General features: G+C 39.2%; 1 protein-coding gene and 1 long non-coding RNA gene across 4 annotated transcripts in view; one reads left to right on the forward strand and one right to left on the reverse strand.

Moving 5' to 3' along the window:
• Positions 1-4,434, reverse strand: part of TACR3 (tachykinin receptor 3) — a 38,306-nt gene extending 33,872 nt beyond the window's left edge. The window contains exon 1 of the mRNA XM_085058299.1: positions 3,959-4,434. Coding sequence (XP_084914425.1) covers positions 3,959-4,434 — 476 coding nt within the window. The remainder of the gene's footprint in view (positions 1-3,958) is intronic.
• Positions 1-20,248, forward strand: part of LOC146438053 (uncharacterized) — a 119,619-nt gene that overhangs the window by 57,522 nt on the left and 41,849 nt on the right. For 2 of the 3 annotated variants that reach the window (XR_014851647.1, XR_014851648.1), the window contains exon 3: positions 3,969-4,807. This is a non-coding gene — a long non-coding RNA (uncharacterized LOC146438053). Of the gene's footprint in view, positions 1-3,968; positions 4,808-11,325; positions 11,464-20,248 lie in introns of those variants that run through there. The other variant, XR_014851649.1, reaches the window with a different exon arrangement.

The raw sequence follows: 20,248 nt of genomic DNA on the forward strand, positions 1-20,248 counted from the left end.
CAATGTCACATAAAAAAGGGAAAACTGACCCAGTGTCTGTGTGCTTCTGCCGATATATTGAAAGTGAGAAAATAAGGTGAGAAAGTAGAATGACAAGTGTTGAATAAGGACATATATATACATGCTAGAAACTAGATAATGCTAAGGTTCATAAAAAAGAGAAAAGACTGCAAAAGGAGAACTAAAACTGAATATTAACTATAATTTAAAGTCACATAAAGTAAAACAAATGTTTTTTTCCTTCAAAGACCAAAAAATTTGCTTGCATTCTAGAAAGAAAAGAAATGGTAATATGTTAATAGGATCAGCAACTATTCACCATCAGTATTAGAATATCTGCTTTGAGTCCAGAGCGGTTGCTTTTTCAAAGAGTTAAATTCATTGACATTAGAAAATCATTCTGGAATTGCTGAGAGAAAAGTAACTGAGAAAGTAACACTGTACATGTGCTAAAACCAGGAAAAAATGCATTAATACTAAATGCTTTACTGAAGACATGTTATTTTGTGCTATACTGCTACATCCCCAAACTCCACTGTAGCCATTAGATATCCGCAGAAAATTTTTAGGCCTACCCACAGAACTGGTTGTATAATGAGGCAATCCTGGGACTCAAAATTAATTGCTGGCATACCTGAACCACCTTCTTTGCATGCTAAGATCTCGTACGAAGGGACAGCAGGTCTTCAATGGCTTAAATTCTGCCTACTTTACTGTCCTTAGTATGTCCAAGAACTGCACTGCAGTGATCACAGATGGAGTTTAGGATCATGGGTGGCCCTTTAGGATCATGCACTGGTCAGTGACAAGGGTGTATTGGCTCCAGAATTATCCCCTGTTCAGTTTATCTTGGACTATTTACCAGTTTATTCCAATAAGGTATCTAAAGAGCTGTTGCACTGGAAGCAATGTTTCTGTGGAACTGCAGCGAGAGCTACAGAAGAATGCAGCAATGAATGCCCATGAAGCAGCACAGTGCAAAATCCGTGCTGCTTCTGGCGCAGCTTTAACTGAGACAACTCGGTTAAAGCTACCAGTGGCATCTCTGCAGTAGACTGCAAACAGCCTGTTGGAAAAGAAGGAGAAAGCAGGGGGGAGAGAAAAAAACCCAACCAAACACCAGGAAGGGGTGGTCAGAAGTGTGACTAAACCCACATACATTTGAGTGTGTGTTCAGTGACCAGCTGATCTTACAGCAGTCTTTGATATTTCATCCTCAGTTCCAGGTGCAGCTCACCCCGCTGTAGGAACTGCCTAGTCCACAAAACTCTGTGTCAGTACAGTAATCTCCAAGTTCCCACAGTTTAGAATGTCCTACAGAATCAGATACGAAAGGAAACATGCACTGCCCATGATCTCTGCTCAGTGATGTCTAGGATCATTCACACATTCACACTCTCTGAAAATTCAGATGCTCTAATGCAACCAGTGGAGCATATCACAACATATTTTTTAGTAAGTTACAATGCATGGCCTTTCAGTATTTTGGGATGGTGACAATTTCTAATGGAAAATCATCTGATCCCATTATTTCAGTTCCCTCAGCAGCTTTATCCTAATTTGTAGCTTTTGTTGTTTTAAATATTTTAATTTAAAGAATATGTAAGGATGAGTTTACTGGGTCAAAGCTAAAACAGAGTCTTCTGTCTGAAGCACAGGCTGAACTTGTACAGAAGGCAAATGGGAACCAAAGTTTTAAAAAATGGCCACCCAGCAGATCTTTGCCCTGGAATAGGGCAGTCTGTACACCCAAGGACATTCCTTGGGATCTGTTTTGATCCTTAGTTTTCCTCAACTAGGCAGAACTGTTTTGCAGAGGTAGCCAGGAAATGTTGAAAGGTTCTGAATGCCTCATGAGTGATTTGGTATAAAATGAAAAGAAATATCAGTGTGAACAGGGAAGGAGGGATAGACTGCTCTTCTGTTTGTTTTACATGATGCTGCATGGTACTACAGAGAGCTCACCTAAACACAGCTACAGAATTGTTCACTGGGAAGATTTTTTTATTTGCCCTTGGGGGTAGGTGAACTTGGAAGATGTGCTGGGGTGCAAATTGTGATTTCTTCAGGGGATTTTCAGACAAGAAGTAGATCAGAATGAACAACAGTAGTTATTTACTCGCTTCTGAGCACCAGCATTTCGCATTGCTAAACCAAGGAAAACATTTCCAATATATTTGTATCTGTCTGTTGCACTTTAGTCAGTGTGGAGAAGAGCTATTTTCTCTCACTCTGGAAATGCAGTTTGGAGTCCTAAGGAACTGTATTTATTTTTGTTTCCAGTTTCCTAGCATAAATTTAGGAACTGTCAAGGTAGTAAGTACTACATCTCTGTGGATAATTTTGTCAGGAAAAATGAAATAAAACCTTACTCAGAGCATCCAAGTAACTGCTCAACTAATGACTTGAGCTGCAGCAGTAACTATTAAATATTCAGCTTTAACTGCTCAGTACTTCAACTAAAGCCATTTTATCTTTCTGAAAACCTCAAACTAGTTGGGAATCTTAAGCTAAACTCAAAAAGACAATGGAAGAAATCTTCGTCTGGTTAAAGGTAGTTACTGGTGTCACACTATCTTCTCCACTTTTAATGGGGATTAACAGTTGAGAAGATACATCACTGGCAGGAGGAAAGTATACTGATTTCCTTATGTCTTCACCCATCCCCAAAACAGAGAAGTACAAGAGTTGCCAAAAATCTAATTTTCATTTCTAGCTTTACAGAACAGAAGTGCATCTAGCCGAGAATGCCACTGAAAATTTGCAATTAGTAGGGCAAACAGAAAAGCATTATTATGAACTTGTCCACAAGCACAAACAAAGGCACAACAATATTTTCCAATCTTTTGTACCTGCAAATGAAAAATCACATTGCAGAAGGTGAACTGAACTTTATAAAATCTTAATTATCATCACTTGGAAGTTCTGCAGTTCTGACAAGTCAATTCAACAAAGATGTATAATGTGATTTGAATATGTAGAAAGGAGTTTAGAGAGTAAATTCAGCGTATTGCTAAAAGGAATAAAAGATCTGAACTGCAAATCGATCTGTTTTTCTAAAAGAAAATACCGTAAGTTATCTTTCCAGCACAGCAGATGTGAAAACAATAATAGAGACAAAAACATTTTCTGGGGGAGATTCACAGTGCTCTCTGAGAAACACAGTCCATCAAAGCATCTATGTAGGAAATCTGGCAACTACATCTCCCCTTTCCTGTATGGACTCTACAGCTGTCCTATTCCATTATTGTCTGGAGTACAAAGGCAAAGTTTTTCCCTGACCTTTTTTCTTTGACAGTCACAAAGCTTTATTTTGCTTCAAGAAATGAGAAAAAATCTAAGCACTTTGAACCTATGTTCTTACCAGACCTCCGGATATGCACAGATGTAAATGTAAATAGCCTCATTAGTTAAAATCAGGAGCAACAAAGCATCTCAGAGCTGTCTGTGAGAAAATCTATGAAAAATGAGGTCTGAAGTGATTTCTGAAGAGGAGGCAAATGCCTCTGCCAGCTGCAGAAATACAGAGGGGGAGGGAAATTTGAAATCCTCTCCCTTTGCACACAATCTCTACAACTCCTTACAGTATGTATTAGATGACTGGCTGAGAGACAGACAGTGTTTGCACAGTGGGAAGCAAAATCCTGAGCAATGGCTGCTGTTACAGAATGAGTATTTGAAACATGGAGCACAGAAAGCAGCTGAAGTCAAACAGAGAGAGGAAATGTTTGTTGTAAAAGAAAGCAGAAGAGTAAAAACAATGAAAGACTGAAGGAGAAAGACCAAAGACAAGGAGAAAAAGTATCAGGGAGAGATACTAAAGAAGTACAGAAGAGCACAATAAATGAACCATTGAGGTCTTTGCCTCTCATCACAGTGCTTGATATCTCTGTATTTTTATTTTGGTAGAGAATCTGATCTTATAATCTCTCCCCCCTAAGCTTTTCTCTTTTCTCACCTCTCCACAGCGATTGCTGTCATGGAGTAGATGCTGGCGAAGACAGCTGTGATTGGGAAGAAGTTGTGGAAGCGACAGTAAGCCTCTCCAAAGTACCACTCGCTGTGCAGCGCATAGATGAAGTTGATGAGAGTATTGAAAGCAGCCATGGAGGCATCGGAGAAGGCCAGGTTCACCAGGAAGTAATTTGTCACTGTCCTCATGCGCTTGTGAGCCAGGATAATCCAGATGACAATAAGATTTCCAAAAACAGCCACTGCCACCACACCACCATAAGCCAGAGACCACAGGGCAATGCGCCAAGAAGGTTGTACAAACTGATTGGAGAAGTTGCTTGCTGAGGATGCTGCAGGGGGAGAAGCATTTCCAGCTGCTGCTCCCAGTGCCTGTCCCCAGGGATCACTTTCTTCAGCAAGGCTTACATTCCACCTGCTGCTCATGCTCGTGTTCCAGTTGGCTGTGGGGACAGTAGTCATCTTGGATGTTCCTGTCCTCTCTTCCAGGAATGATGTACCTCTCCCACCTCCCTCTCCCAACCCTCCAAAATCCCCACCAACAGATGAGAAGAGGGAAGGAAGAAAAGGGACGTAAGGCAGCACAGTGGGTACTGGGAAGGAGAGCTCTGTCAGAAAAAATCTTGGCTATGCTGTTCAAACTGTTAAAAGCACTGTAACAGCCAAGTCAGGAGAGCTACCTCGGAGTAGAACAGCATCCTACTTCTCCTCTGTACAGCTACGTCTTGCTTTTGATTTTGCTCAAGGAGAAAGGGACTGGGAGCCAAGACACATTTTATAGGCTCATGAGTTCCCAGCGTCACGAAGGGAGTGGAGCGATAAGCTCCATCGGCTGGTAAGCTAACACCTCTTTCCCTCTGCTCTCCCTCCCCTTTTATTTCATTCATTGCCAGCAGCAGGCTCTTTCAGGAACTGTGGAGAGCATCACAGGGAAAATGAATTCTCATCTCATTTGTGTTGGGATATTTGTTTTATATTGTCTTTCTTTAACCTTCATTATTGTGCTTCCTTTTTTAAATAGCCTTTTTGCTCTGTATTTGCAGGGCTAATCAGCTGGCTTAGTTGAAAATCCCAGGACTGAGGCTGTCTTTTTTATTAAAGCTTTTTCCAGACAAATTTATTCCAGATCAATTCAGATCTGCTTTTTTTGCCGCTGTCTTTTTATTTAGGACACACTTTCCTTTAAACCATTCTGTTACCTGCAGTTTTAGTATAGTGACTCTTTCAGACAAATAAATACATCCTGCTGCTCTCTAATTTCACTTTTCATTCTGTAATATGCAACTGATATCAAGCAGCATTTATAAAGCTGTCTGCATGTTCAGCAGACACTGATTTTTACTGAAACAGTATGCAGCCCTAAACATAGATGTCCCCACTTATGGGCAAAATATTAGGGGTTTGTTTCCTTTGTGTCTTTAAAAAAATTATTTTAGTTCTTTTTACTAATTTGCATTTATTCTACACTTAGTACTATTATTATTTTGAACAATCAATATTTTTATATGTAGTGATTTCTATAATGGTAGCAAAGGGTAAATGAGGAAATTTAACACCTGATGTTTTCACATCCAAAATCAGTTTTCTTGTCAATATGTTAACAACGGCTGGCCCTGGGAATGCATGTTTTATGCAAGGATTGATTGCAAGGGACTTCAATTAACAAACCTTTGTTATTCAATAGGCTGGAGTCTTTAGGGAGAAAATGTGTTTTGGTGCCAATCTTTCATGTTTCAACGATTTAGCACTACTACTTGTCATCAGCAGAGATATCAATTGTATCACAGCAGTGGGAGCTATTTAATGTCCCTATCAGCAATGACACATTCAGTTCTTTTTAAACAAAAGCTTCAAACAAAAATCAAATACTCCTGTGTACCATTTCCTCTCTGATGTATTTACCCAGTGGAAGCAGTGCCTGCACTCTAATTGTGAGGTCTTCACTGCAGTTTTAATGTGAATGACTGTAATTGTGGCTGTTCCCATAGTAGCCCTTACCCACTGACCCCAGCCCAAGCAGTTGCTCACGTCAGGCTCAGAAGCTTTGCTGAAAACCACAGAAGCTCTGCTGTAAATCACCTGTTGCTACAGCATGTCTAGAACCCACCTATGCGCAGCATATCCTTGTAACAGACAAGGCACTGGAGTAAATCCCACAGTTCCAATTTGAATTGCAAGTCTTCCACCTGCCTCTTCTTTCTTCCTCTCCCTAGAGGCGAGCCTGAAGAAGGGCATAGTAGAAAACCTCTATGAGTTTGGGAGCTGAAAATGTTCAAGTGGTGCTTCCAATGAGTGAAAAACAATAGAGTGACTAGTTACAGCAGACACTTGGACACTCAGCTCTTGGCTCCAGCAGCTTCACTTCACATAGCTGTGATCCAGAGAGTATAAATCCAGCCCTGTGCCCTATACCTTTTCACCTTTATGCCCAAAATAGGAACTCCAGGCTTTATCCTTTTACTAAGCTCATGTGTTTTTCACATTCTCACAGCAGCTGCTCAAGTGTCCCCCATGCTTCTGTGGCTTCCACCCAGCTCTCCCAGCCTCAGCTTTATTATTCCTTTTCCTTGATTTCAGCAGAGACACGGGTAACTTATTTCTTGCACACAGTACCAACAAGGGTGCAGCAGAGTGCAAACATACAGGAGCAGTGTCCTGTAGAGCACTGTGGTAACTTACCCTGCATGGGAACATAAAAGATACATGATTGAACTACTTGCTGTAGTTCATGGAGTCCCATTCTGGTTACATGTGTAAATTCTGTCTCAGTGATGGGTTTCACTGAAAAATGTGCAATATGCAGTAGTGCCGCAAACTAGGAGCTGGATTTTGAGTTTGAAAGCAGAAGTCTAATTTCTTGTTCTGGAATGAAGCTTGTTCTAGCTCTGTCTTGAAAAATTGCTTACCATTGCATACCAGGTGTTCAGGAGAGACCATTCCCATGTGTCTTTCCCTAATCATCTACCATACCCCCAAAGGAATTTGTTCTCAATGCATTCCTAGCCACAATGTGAGAAGTTGGGGTACAAGGCAATGTGTCCTTATTCTAGAAGAGCTATAGGTAAACTGAGTCCTTGAGACTTACTTTAAATATAAAGCAGGAAGCTTTTTGTAATCTGTGTTTGTGAAATATCAGCCAGGCCACCGACACAGTATGTGAACAAGAGTGATGGCTTTGCAGAGTAGAAATTGAAGTGTCATTATTGATTCTGTCTTCCTCTTCATGGGTGCTCTGAGGAAGTAAGCCATCCCTGTAGGGAAATTTTGATACATTATGCTCTTCCCTATCCCCTCTCCCTCATACATGAGAAGAAAAACTGTGGGGTACCATTAGCATACAGGACAACCTAGATTTTTTATTAAGTCACTTGCTCAGTAAGGTGGAAGTTATCGGCTGTGTTGCAGCAGGTCTCTGAAACTGGCAGAAGTGGTGGCGTGGCTGAGTATCTGGAGTTGTTTTGCTTTGAAAAGTGGAAAACTGAACAGTCCAGGACAAATACTGGGCATCAGTCTCCCATGAGGAGCATTTATGACTCCTTTTAGAGATGACTAAAAATTTGCTAGAATAAATCCTCTGCATTCTGGCTTTAATTCTTGCTGAAACCATAGAGGAGGAGTCTGGTACAATCGATTGGAGCAAAACCAGATTCATCTACATCCAAAAGGCTGCAACAAAAAAATAGGGTGACCTGCCTTGCTAACATGTTACTTAACTAAATAAGAAAAGAGGTTAGGCAGCTAGTCATTAATTGGATCTTTTCTGTAGAAGAAATTCACGTAAATAGTAGTGTCAGCTGTGCTCCTCCATAAAATTTATATTGATTACACAGGTACTGCTTGAAGTTTAGTCAGATGAAGGCTATCAGCATTAAGTTTCTCAAATAAGTTTTGCAGCAACTTTGGTGAAAATTATAATAACTTCTGAATAGCATAATCTGCCTGACTGTGATGCACTTTATGCATCCCAGTAGGTGGGGTGGTACAAAAGGAGTGGTACAAAAGTCAAAGATCTGTGGTTTTTTCTTAGTCTCTCACAGACAATAGAGGGTATTTGTGCTGGCATTTTCTTCCAGAACTGTTACAGGTATGTGATTTCTTACGTTAACTTTTGGCCATTCCAGCTTATGCATATTTGCAGTGGAAATGTTTAATTTTCCCCTCTGTAAGACTATTCAATTTTAGAGTGACCTTTTTCTGGTCATCTGCTATTTTCTGTTGGTCATTTGCTCCTTTGCTTTTCCACTGATTGCTACTTTGTGCTTGTGTAAAAGTACGTGGTACTTCTAAATTGTAGTTGCACTTGCTGCTATGAGCAGCTCCCCCTTCCCAGCTTCACAGAAACACTTAGAAATGTTAAAGAAATATCTGAGGTTTGAACAGAAAAGTAGCTGTGATTGTCTCTACATCTTCCTTTGTGTTAAATTGAAACTATTTTTTCACAATTCCAGCTTAGCTGGCTCCTACTTAACCACAATGGAAGCTAAGCTCCTGACTTAGCATCTTGACTAGAAGGTAGATTTAGAAGTTATTCTTTCCTTAGCTATTAATGAAATTTTGATATAATTTTCTACAGGTCTTCTAGTGTACTTGAAGTTTTTGTTGGAAATTGTTCTTCCACTAAATTTTTCTGTGTGCTCTGGGAATGAGAGAGAGAGATTATCATCGTTATTGCACAAATCAGGATTTGTGGTAAAATAGCAGCCCGCATAGTAAATCTGTTTAGCATAAGTTGCACAAGGCCTGTCCTCTGTCCTTTATTTTGTATATAGAACAGAGGGCATTGTGAAGCTTGCTTTTGGTTTTGGATTTGCTTGCTTGATTAGGCTGAGCCTAATAACCTCATTCCCTGTCTCCTTCCTCCAGTGCCCAGCTAGAATAAATGATCCTTCAGCAGGAGCTTTTCTTTATTCTTCAGCTTTGATATCTCCTGTTTGTCAGTTGGTCATGAAAAGGTTTAGCTAGGGCAGCAGAATTTATGCAATTTAAAGATGCTCAGCACTGTCCTATTTATCATGGTTGCATGTTTGCATTGTGCTGCTGTCATGACAGTGGCAAACCACCTAGATTTTGAACAGTTTGCTTTTATTTGTGTAGCTTAAAACACAGCTGGAAAACTCCGTTTGAATGTGGTTTCTGATAATTGTTTATGAATGCAAAAGTCTTATTCCTGTCACCAACTGCAAATTACTCAGTAGGATATTTAACAGCTTCACAAGCATGCAAATAAGGAAGTTGCAGCAAAGGGGAAGATCAAAACCAGAAATATTGTTTGTGGCTCTTTATCATGGCTAGAGGGGGCTGAAGGGTGAAAAAAATCAGAGCCAAAGAACTGATTAGCGACAAATTTTCTTCTGGAATATGATGCTGAGATGAAACTTCACTGGAACTACTTTTAGAATAAATTAAAACTCAATCTGTCTAGAGATGAGTTATGAGCAATGAACAGTAAATAGAAATTAAGACTATTTTGAATTTCAGATAATATTCACAAATTATTTTGTATGAGAAAACTTTTTTCTTCTTTGAAGAAAGATTTCTTCAGCCATTGAGAGTTTGATCTTCTGATCCTCCTAAAAGGCTAAATATATGTGTTTTTCATTGTCATCAGCACAGCTTAGCCCTCTGTTCTTTAGCTGCTACACATAGGACATGACTGCCTGTGCTAAATAGCTGGTACAGTGACGTGCCTGTGCCGAAATGTAATTTTTAGGGCACAGTTGTTCTGTGAAAAGTAATTCTTATTCATTTGCTATCCTGGTCAGCTAGGACTTTTAGAGGAAAATACATTATACAAAGTGTGATAGTAGCAATTTTCTGGAAGAAATTAAGTGGATTGACTCAAGTGGTTCTTCTACCTGCCAACAGTATATTTGGAGAGGGCAAAGGCAAAGTGAAATGGGCCATGGTATAATAAACATGTCCTTGGGTTATTGTGATTAGTCTTCTTTCCTGCTATTATTGTTTTCTTCTTTACATTCCTTGGCGCAAATCAGTGGGAAACCTTCACTGATATTTTTTTTCCCTAACTGCTGGACATTCTTTATTTTCTCTAGTGGGAGACAATTCATTTGCAGTTGTAAATCCAGGCACCTCTTCCTTGTCATCTTTCCCCAACCTCTCAAGTGCCTGTTTAATGTCATAGGTGAGATAAATTAGTAACTGACTTCTGCGTGTGCACTCAATATGTATTTCCCCATATTTTAAATTGCTTTAATAACTTTTCTTAAAGTTACAATTAACAGAATTATACATAAGTCAGAATGTGTTCTACTGGATCTTGTAGGTTCAGAACTTACAATCTTGAAACTAATGGGTAGCTGCTGTAGCCGCCTGAAATTTCTGTGGGCCTGTTTGCAAGTCCTCTGAAGTCAATCGAAAAGACATCTACTGGCAAAACCATTTCCTCCTTCTCCTACAGGGCTCTTCCCAGCAATTTGTTTCCTTACAAACATCCAAATTAAGGGGGATTTTATTGGTGACTTTTTGACTCTTGGAGCTACTTATTCAGTTATATACAAATGTTGCAAATAAAAAAATGTACATACACATACTTACATTATAAAATGCGTATTTTAAGGCCTTGAGCAAGTTGAAAAGGCATGAGTGGAACTGCAGCAATTCAGTGCTGAGTAAAATCAGTAAATAAGATTTTCCGGTAGCTTTGCCCATGTTATTTACAGAGCCTTAGTGACACATCTGTGTTCCACTGTTACCTGAAAAGTGAAACACATAGGCTTCTTGACTTGTTTTTTTAATAACAGGAAATTTTATCTTACTGTCGTTGTAGTACGAAGATAATATTCTATACTATTTGCTTCCTTAACTACAATAAGTTTTATGGATTGGCCTTCATATAAAGCAGGCAATTCACAGATTTAAAATAGCAGCTACAAAGTATTTCTAAAAAAATAGTATGACATCTACTTCAGAAGACTAATTGGAATGTTTGTATGAGATTGTATTCTGTCAGCATAGAAATAGTTTGTTGCTCTTTTTTGTACAAGAAAAAATAACGGAAAAAAATTATAAATTTACACATGATATTACTATGTTCTTATGACTTTTGACAAAAAATTAAGTGCTAGAGCAGGACCAGAGTAAAGTGGACTTTGTAATTGCTTATGTGGTAGGTGTATGATGACTTAGAAAAGCTTTATCTGCCAATGTGTAATAAATATAGGAGGGAGCCTATTGGCAACATAGCAAACTTTGTGTCTTGAAATATATCTCTTTTGCATGGGAAGTAAAGGATAAAATGAAAATATTCTCAGCTATTCTCTCTCAAATGTGAAAAACACTTTGTTTTCCTGTTCTACATTTTGGATTCTAAGATTTGTGCCCTGCCTTTTTCAGAATCCAGTTTTACCATCTGAGATGCAGGTGCAAAGGAGATCTGAACTTGGCTTTTCCACAGTCTAAACCACTGTTGTGGCCTAAATGCTGATAATGTCTTGTCATATCTTGTGCTTTTGCCAGTGTGACTGTCAGTGGAAATGACTGTCAAAACCGATGCGCAAGGATTATGATATTCTTATAACATTTTATCACAGATATCGTATTTCTAAACTATAGAGTTTCTTAAGCCAAAAGTTCTGCTAGATTGTTGGTTTTCAGCAAAATAATTCATTTATTTGTCCAAAACCCCATATGAGCCACCTATGTAGATTTCATGGAGTCAATTATTGAAATTATCATGTCTTAAGAACTAGTATTTTTCACTGGAAGTTTATCTGTTGCTAAATGTATTTTTTTTCTTTTCCCTAATGTTAAGGTTCTGTTTCTCTGTTGTGTGACCTTTCTTCTTCCTTTGGAATTGGAATGAAAGGAAAAGCAACTACTGCCATATCAGTGAAATTCAATTTGTGACTTCAAGAAGTCGGTCAGTCTCTTGTACCTTTTCTGCAAATTATTACACTATCTTATTTCTGCTATGACATGTATTTACAAAGGAGTTCCTATTAATTCAATTTTCTATATTCATGTTGAAAGAGATAAATAATCTCTTATTTAAGTAAGAACAAGAGTTCAAGTGACCTAACCTTTCTCAATAATTCAGCAAGTTCCAGAGGCATTGTAAGGCTACAGAAAGGAAGGCAATTAATTTTCTGAGGTGAAATGATTTAGATCAATTTTTTTTATGGATATGACGTATATCACTAGATGAGTTTTGAACAAGCAGTAGCAAAGAGGGAGGGAGAAGCATGAAAGCAAAATGTAGTAACTAAATATAATTTGTAAAGATTGCATCTTATTAATTTGACTACAAACATTGGCATTTAGATTTGGTAACAAGTTTTGAACATCGTAAAAGGTACTTAGATTTTTATCATAATGTTATTTTAAAATTATTTTTATTAATTCTCAAGTAACAAGCCACTTCTGATCCTATTGCTGGTTTTGGAACAAGAAAACAACTTTTATGTGGAAATGTTAAAAAAAATCAGTAGATAGCCTTGCTACTGCTTTCCTGATCCCAGAGTCAAGGCAGGTGGATTGACAGCATTTCTATACCTGTAATATGTAATTGTGTTAACAGTGATGGGATTTGATCCTCTGGCAATCTCTCTAACCGTATTAATCTGCCAGCAACATTGTTCTCTTTAAAGAATACCATTCATCTAGGGTTGGCACCAGGTAGAAATATCTTACTAAAACTGCCTTCTAGCTTTACTGGATGTCTTTTAAAATAAAGATGAACAGCCTTTTCTGTCCAGGTAAACAGCAAAGGAAGAGGCTCACAGCCTGAATTTTTCACACATGCGTACACCCCTGTTCAAAGACATAAACAAATACAGACAAGGATGTTTTGAAGATAATTTTTGTGTCTTATGGTTGAATGAGACGTTTGGCTCCAACAAGTGACAAATGAAAACGAGTTCTATGGAATTATGAACTTACCAACTAAGCCTCACTGTAGAAAAACAGATATAACAACCCTTGCCTGGTGCAATGGCTCTTGTAAGAGAGTAGCTGATAAAAAGACTATAAAAGGAGGTCAGGGAACTGGAATTGTAAAAATTAAAATGTGAGTCTTCCTTACCTTTCCTGAGGCAGACAGAAAAAAAAAATCTTTCAATTGAATCTCTTACATTCCTTTCAGGCTATTGTCTGAAAATAATTTGTTCTCATGTAGCAAACACTGGGGATTGATGCTATTTTATAAATCTTTTGCTCTTTTAAAACCAGATGGTGGGTGTTGATAAAATGTTTGTTGTCTCCCTAAATTGTTCAGATAATTTCATTTTATTGAGTGGTAGGAATTATGTGTAGAGGTAGCATTTGTAGGCTGAAAAAACGAATTTCTTGTGTCTGACTTCATGTATTCAGAGTGTTATCTAATGGATTTATTTCCAGATTTATCTGTTGGAGAAAGGGCCATCCATCTTTCTTGCTGTAGAACACACATTTTCTTTTATGAATGATAAAGATAGCAGAATCTTGGGCTGGCATACAAATTCCAGCATTGCCGTGATGAAACACTGCTGTCTTAGAAAGATGAACTAATGTTCCCTGCTGTAAAGCAGTGTTTTTCCTTCATGTTCTTGTTCTTTACTGAGGTAATGTGTGGGAAGCCCTAAAAGGAAAAGCAAGGGGCAATTGGAGTCTGAACCTGTGGAAGCAGACAATGACAGCTACTAAAACCAATTTACATTCACTGCAAAAAGAGAGAAAACTGGAGAGAAGGAATCCAAAGAAAGGACTAAAGGGTAGAAGAAAAATCACTGAATAGGAGAAAAGCGGGTGATTGGAAAGAAAGCACTGAAGATAATTGGAAACTGAACCGAATTGTTTGGGAGGATGAGGGGGAGGAGGAAGGACTGAAACACTGCTTTTGTCTGTGGTTATATTAAGGTTTGTATAATGATGAATTTTGACAGGCATCCATAATGATGGATGCAGTTTTATCTGTCAACACAGAGCAGCTTTGTTTAGATCCCTGTCCTTCAGCAGCAGAATTTCATTCATCCTCCATTACTGCAGAGTCCTGATGTTTCTCATGTCTTCAAACGTCAAAGGAAAGCATTTGACTTGCAGACTGTGGAAATTGTTTCTTTCATGAAATACAGTGAAGCATTTTGCATGGGGGTGGGGTTTTTAAAGTTTGGTTTTGGTTTTTTTAAATCTAAACGTTTGAGATTTTTCACATGGGAAAAAAATCTCCAGCTCTATGTCGATATTTTTGTCTTGATTCAGGACCAAAATACATATTGGAATTTCTCATGGCTGATTTTTTGCATACTATCCAGCTTGTGGCATCTCTTTACTGGCAGCCCAAAGTCATAATGTCAGGAAATTGCATTTTGATAATATGGACATAAAATGGTATGTTTCACTTAAGGGTTTTCTTTATCCAGTTGCAGCTCCCTCACAGCAACTGCCATCAATCTGCAGCAATCAAATGTGTTTTTCACTGCTGTCACCTCTTATTTGAAAAGAGCAAACTGTTCCTTTTGTAAAGCAAAGTGCAACCTGGCATTCCAGGTTTATATGACTGACAAATTCATATTGACATGCTAATCAATGGATGTTGTCACCTTTGAGCCGAGCTCTTTCCTGTCAGAATGGCTCTTCATCCCACAGGCTTTGTTTCTTGTAAAATGCTTTGCTAATGCAGTTAATCATCTAATCCAGGAAATCATCTCCTAGCATAGAAAACTGACATCATCTTTTCTGCTGCATATACTCTGCATCTTTTATCTATGGTGGAATCATAGACTCTTAGATACATCTACCATACATTTTATTGTTATAAATTATTACCAGCCCTAGCTCCAAATCCCTTGCAAAGGTGCTACTATAAATATATATTTTTTTATTTATTTTTAAGCTTTTCTATCTTTTCCATTGAGTTCACTGAGCAATTGGTCAAGCAGAAATCTATCCTTCAATCCTATGATGTTAAGTCTTGAAAAGTACATGTATCCAAAAGTTCTAATTCTAAGGTCTATAGATAGTATTTCCTGGTTAGCACAGAATGTGTGAGATTAGCTTTAGAGATAAAAACCTTCAATTTTTAAAAGAAAGGAAGCTCAGTGAAGTAAATTACATTGATTTTCAACTGCCATGAAAATGTTATTCAACAGGCACTGAGGGTTTCAAGTAGAGTGATGCTACTGCTGCTGGCTTTTTTAATCCAATGAAAGAGGCCTCAATGGTTCAGGTAAGTACAGGATGACTCAGTAAAGGTGGGCTTCTGGGTGAAGAGCTGGCCACCAGGTCTTTTCCAGTACAAAGACAGACAAAGCTGAACCCTCTACATGACTATGATCAGCTGTAGCTTTCTAGGCAGAGAGAGATAAAGAACTGAAGAACTTTCCCCCAGTGTGCCATTTAACTTTTTGTTCTATGGTGTCCTGGGAACTTATCCAGGAGATCAGATTTAGGGTACCATTCTTAATAGTCATGATGAGACCTAGCAAAAATGATTTTATTTATACAGAAAGCCCAGGAAGTGCTACAGACTGGGGACAGAGTGGCTGGAAAGCTGCCCTGTGGAAAAGGACCTGGGGGTGCTGGTCAGCAGTAGCTGAACATGAGCCAGAGTTATGCGCAGGTGGCCAAGAAGGCCAGGGGCATCCTGGTTTGTGTCTGTGGCCAGAAGGCCACATTTCAAATTCTGTGTCCAGTTCTGGGCCCCTCAGTACAGAAAGAACATTGTGGTGCAGAGAAAGGCAATGGAGCTGGGGAAGGCTCTGGAGCACAGGTTCTATGAGGAGCTGCTGAGGGTCTTTAGCCTGGAGAAAAGGAGACTCGGGCAGAGGTAACCTTATCACTCTAAAGCTGCCTGAAAGAGGTTGTAGATAGGTGTGGGTCATTCTCTTCCCCCAAGTAACAAGAGATTTGACAAGAGAACAGGACCTCAACTTGAAACAGGGGAGGTTTAGAAAATTTCTTCAAGCACTGGGACAAGGTTGCCCAGAGAAGTGGTGGAATCACTAACTGCTAACCCTGGAGGTATTTGCAAGACTGGTAGATGTGGCACTTGGGGACATGGCTTAGTGGTAACTTGGTAGTGCTGGGTTAATGGTTGGACTTGATGATATTAGAGGTATTTTCCAACCTCATGATTCTATGATAATCAGGCTAGTTGATTAATGTCATATTCTAATTTGTCTTGTATCTGAAAACAAAGGTGCCAGAAACACCTTCACTGCATAATCGTTGTTCTCTTGGGATAAGAATCTAAGAATTACACTGACAAGAGAAAACTGAAGACAGCCTAAATGACAAGGGGGGAAACTAGCATTTGCTTCAGAAGGGCAGGAGGCTGTTTACATTTATGTCTGTCATACCTAATTCTTAAAGGTCAATAGAGTTTCTTTTTAAAAAAAACCAATAAATTAAGTAATACAGCAATAAGACATCAAACATGGAAAAAATATATACTTTCATTGAAGAATAATGCTGACATTTTGCAAGAGATGTTGGGGGAGTCAATGGAAAATACTGAAGAGGGGAAATGATGTATTTTCAAATATTAGTAAGAGTTAGCGGTATTTTCAGGAGAGTGACAGTATTTGCAGTTCAGTAATAGCATTCATTTCAGGCATTTGGGCGTGAATTTTGATTTAGAGCAGCTTAAGTAGAATTGTGAGCCCTTTATCAGCCCAGCTAGTCCAGAGGAAGGTAACAAAGCTGTGTAAGGAACTGCTGAGGAGCTGTTGTTTGTATATGAGACTGGAGTTAACAAAATCATTAGCAGTTTTTCAGATAATCTCAAAAGCATCTAATTGAGGCTCTTCTTGGAAGAGAGTACTGCATTTTTGGTGATTAAATGTTCTGGTTTTGTTAGTCTGTTTTTACACCTCGTGAAAATACACCCCAGTCCTTCCTTTCAAAGCTTCTGATACGGACATCCATGAATATATTGTACAGTCTGGGAGGGTTCCTCTTTGCTTTATAGTGACTTGTGTGTGGCACTTCCTTGCTGAAGGTGGCACTACCAGCTCCTTCCAGACACCTCTAAGATTGGTGCTAATTAGAGAGAAGGAGGGGAGCTGAGAAAATGTAAAGGCTCTTGGCTTGAAGAAGAAGCAGATGATGGATATACAGAAGCACAAAGGACAGAGCTCACTGTGTAGCTGCTGTTCACTGAAGCAAGCCTCTGGAAAAGTAGAAGAATTAATTTCAAAGAAGGACCTTCCACCACCAAGCTCTTATTAATAATAGTCAAACGTTTATTAAATGTTAGTCAAGCCACTTATTCCCTTTTGTAAAAGCTGGCAGGTTTTTTTCTAAATATGAATATTTTAAAAATAATTAGCTGCCTGAGAGCAGTGAGAAACATAGAGCAGAAATAATCTTGTTTTGCTGGTAATGAAGTTTGCCGTGGTGTCTAATTGGCGTGCTTGGAGATGCTCAGGCCATCTAGGACAGCTACAGCATTCAGAATGAAGACCAGCCACCTTTCACAAAGTCACCCATTGCGTGTCCTTTTATGCTGTTTAAATGCAAAGACCCTAGTTTATAGGAAGATTTTTTGAAAAGGGGTATGACAGACTGTCTTTTAAATGGTTCACTTCTACAGCTGAAGTAGAAAAATAAACTTGTAAACAGTAATTCACAGTAATTATCTGAATGATTTTCCAGCAAAGATTTATGTTAGAAGTACGTGAAAGTCAAAGCATGAGAAAAGGTTAAAGAAAATACCTCTAGGTTGTGTTCTTCAGGCATTTATTTAATAATCACTTCCTTTGGGTGCTTGTTTTGTAAAGTAAATGACTAATGTTTATAAAGCTTTTTGGAAAATATGGATATAAACAGTCTGCAAGTGCTCACTGTTATTATTACACATGAATCATTGTAATAACAACAGCAATGACTTGTCTCAGGCATAGACCCAGTCCATCTCACACTGGGTTTGATAGGATGCATTTCCTCTGGGCTAATGAGGAGGCCCAAGTAGCTGACTTTCTCATATCATTTAGGGAGGAAAAACAATTCTTTTTGCCAATATTTTCATTATATAGAGAGACTCTAATAGAAATCCTGTCACTTTTTTCTTTATGTGTAATAACAGTTCCTGTAAGTATTAATTGTTTGAATGGTACAAATAATATTTTTGTCTTGGAAAAACAGCTGAACATCCAGTCTTTCTAGTACAGAGAAACAGTTTGGGAGTGGCAATGTCTGCTTAAAGGTAAATCCATCACCCAGTTCACATTGTTGTTTCAGAGACCTGAAATAATAGTTTTGACAGCCATCGCTTCTTGACAGAGACAATACAAATCCCTGCAATTTGGCACTTTTGGTTACAATTTCTTAAGCTTCTCCATTTTCAGTTCTGCTTAAAGGGCAGCATATGGAGGCTGCATCACCCTATTTCTTAGCTGCTCCTGTTGTGAGAAATAGTACTATAGAAACTTCCTCTAACAGAAATAGTGCTATGGAAACTTCCTCCTTTGTTTCTCATCTCTTCTGCCAGCTGTTATAATAGTACAGAGCGGATGGGAACACAGAACCATCTTAAGCATCATGACTTAAGAAAATTTAATACATGCTGGAAGTGAGTGACAGAAAATGGATCATTGAAGAAATATTTAGGGAAACTGAAATTAACAAAGAGAAAAATAATAAGTTCTTAAATAATCCATTTTATTAACACTGCCTGGAGTAGCTATTGATAGCTCAAGCCCAGTTAGACATTACTTGTATAGGGTATGGTTGGGGTTTTCTTTAGCATTTAATTTCATCAACTTCTTCTCCAGCTTTTTTGTTTGACTTAGCTCCCTGCTTTCAAGATTTCAATGAGTAAAATTTTGGCAAGTTTCAGTCTTTTCACTGCACCCAATTTCATCACAATCCATTGCATTGTACTCACTACATTTTCAAATTACCTTCTTTTATTTAATTGCAATTTATTTTATCATATCTCCTTTCCAGAGTGTTTGTTACACTTTCTTCTCGGATTCCAAGATTTATTTCCTTTCATGAAAGGAAATTCTCCACAGACAGAGTCCTAAGCCTCTCCCTAGCCCCTAACCCCTAAGCCTAAACCCAAAATGGCATTATTAGGGGTGAGGTCAAGGGTGTGGTTAGAGGTGGCACTGAGGGTAGTGTGAGGAGTGGGCAGCGGCATGGGGGGCAGTCTGAGGAGACTAGGTGAAAGTGTGAGAGGTGTGGTGCCCTTGATCCTTGACCACTGACCATTGACACTACCTTTGATCCCTGACCCTGACCTCTGAGGGTTGACAACTTGGCCCTTGACCTTTGACCAGTGAACCCTGACCACTGACCTGGGCCCTGTGAAATTCAACGCTTGGCCCCCATGGCCTGTGCAAATGACAGTGGTGGCACAGCTTAAGCCCTTCATCCTGAGATCCAGGGGTTTAGCTCAAGGTTCTATTGCTCTTGCTGTTAGCCCAAAGGAGAAATCCCACCAGATACAGTCAAGCAGCAAAAATTACACTAAAGCTTACTGACAAAAATATCAAAATCAAAGGCTCAAAAATCAACCATCTCTGGAAAAGGATGAAATACAACATATCGTTCAACATTCAACCACTTATCAGAGCAGTACTCAGCATTAATTTAGCATTTACCAAGCATAAACTCAGCCATAAACCAGGAAAAACCTTGAAACTTACTAAATGCTATATTACCCAAAAATTCCAGGCAAAGAGAAGCAGGAAAAGCAAGAGAGGCAGAGAGGACAACAGAAGGAGAGGAGAGATTTAGAAAGACACACCTAAAGCTACCACTCGCTAGGATTGCAGCAGGGGCAGGACAGGAGGAGCTCCATGCACGCTTTTAGGCTGTGACCATGGGCTGACCTTATGCTCCATGCTTTAAGTCCTGCAGCCTTCATGTGGGAAGGCTGCACCTTAGGTGGGACTGCTGGTGGTTTGGCCAGCCAGGGCCCAGGGGAGCACTTGGGCCACCCCAAGAGTCCATGACTGACAGCCCAGCCAGGCCTTGGGGCAGCTCTGTGGCACAGCAGGTGCTAAAGGCTCACCTTCAGCAAAGCCTGGCCAGCCGTGTCCAGCAGACACAGGCACTGCCACTGCAAGATGTTTCACAACATGCACCATCCAGTCTCTGACAGCACCCTGCCATGATGCCCTTGCAATGTCTTGTGTCCCTGCAATGCCAGTGTCCCTGCAGCTGTAGGCTCTAGGGAGAGTAGACAGAAACATCAGCTTGGAAAACACAGATTTAAGCTGGTGGCAATGCTGTTAGAAAATTAATTTTAATGTGTTATTGTACAATTCATTTATCTCTCCTCATCTCCATACATAACATGAAAGGCATAAAATTCCAATTATGTGATCCATAC

Source organism: Lichenostomus cassidix, chromosome 4, assembly GCF_008360975.1.
Source record: "Lichenostomus cassidix isolate B80296 chromosome 4, HeHo_3.0, whole genome shotgun sequence".
Lineage (NCBI taxonomy): Eukaryota > Metazoa > Chordata > Aves > Passeriformes > Meliphagidae > Lichenostomus > Lichenostomus cassidix.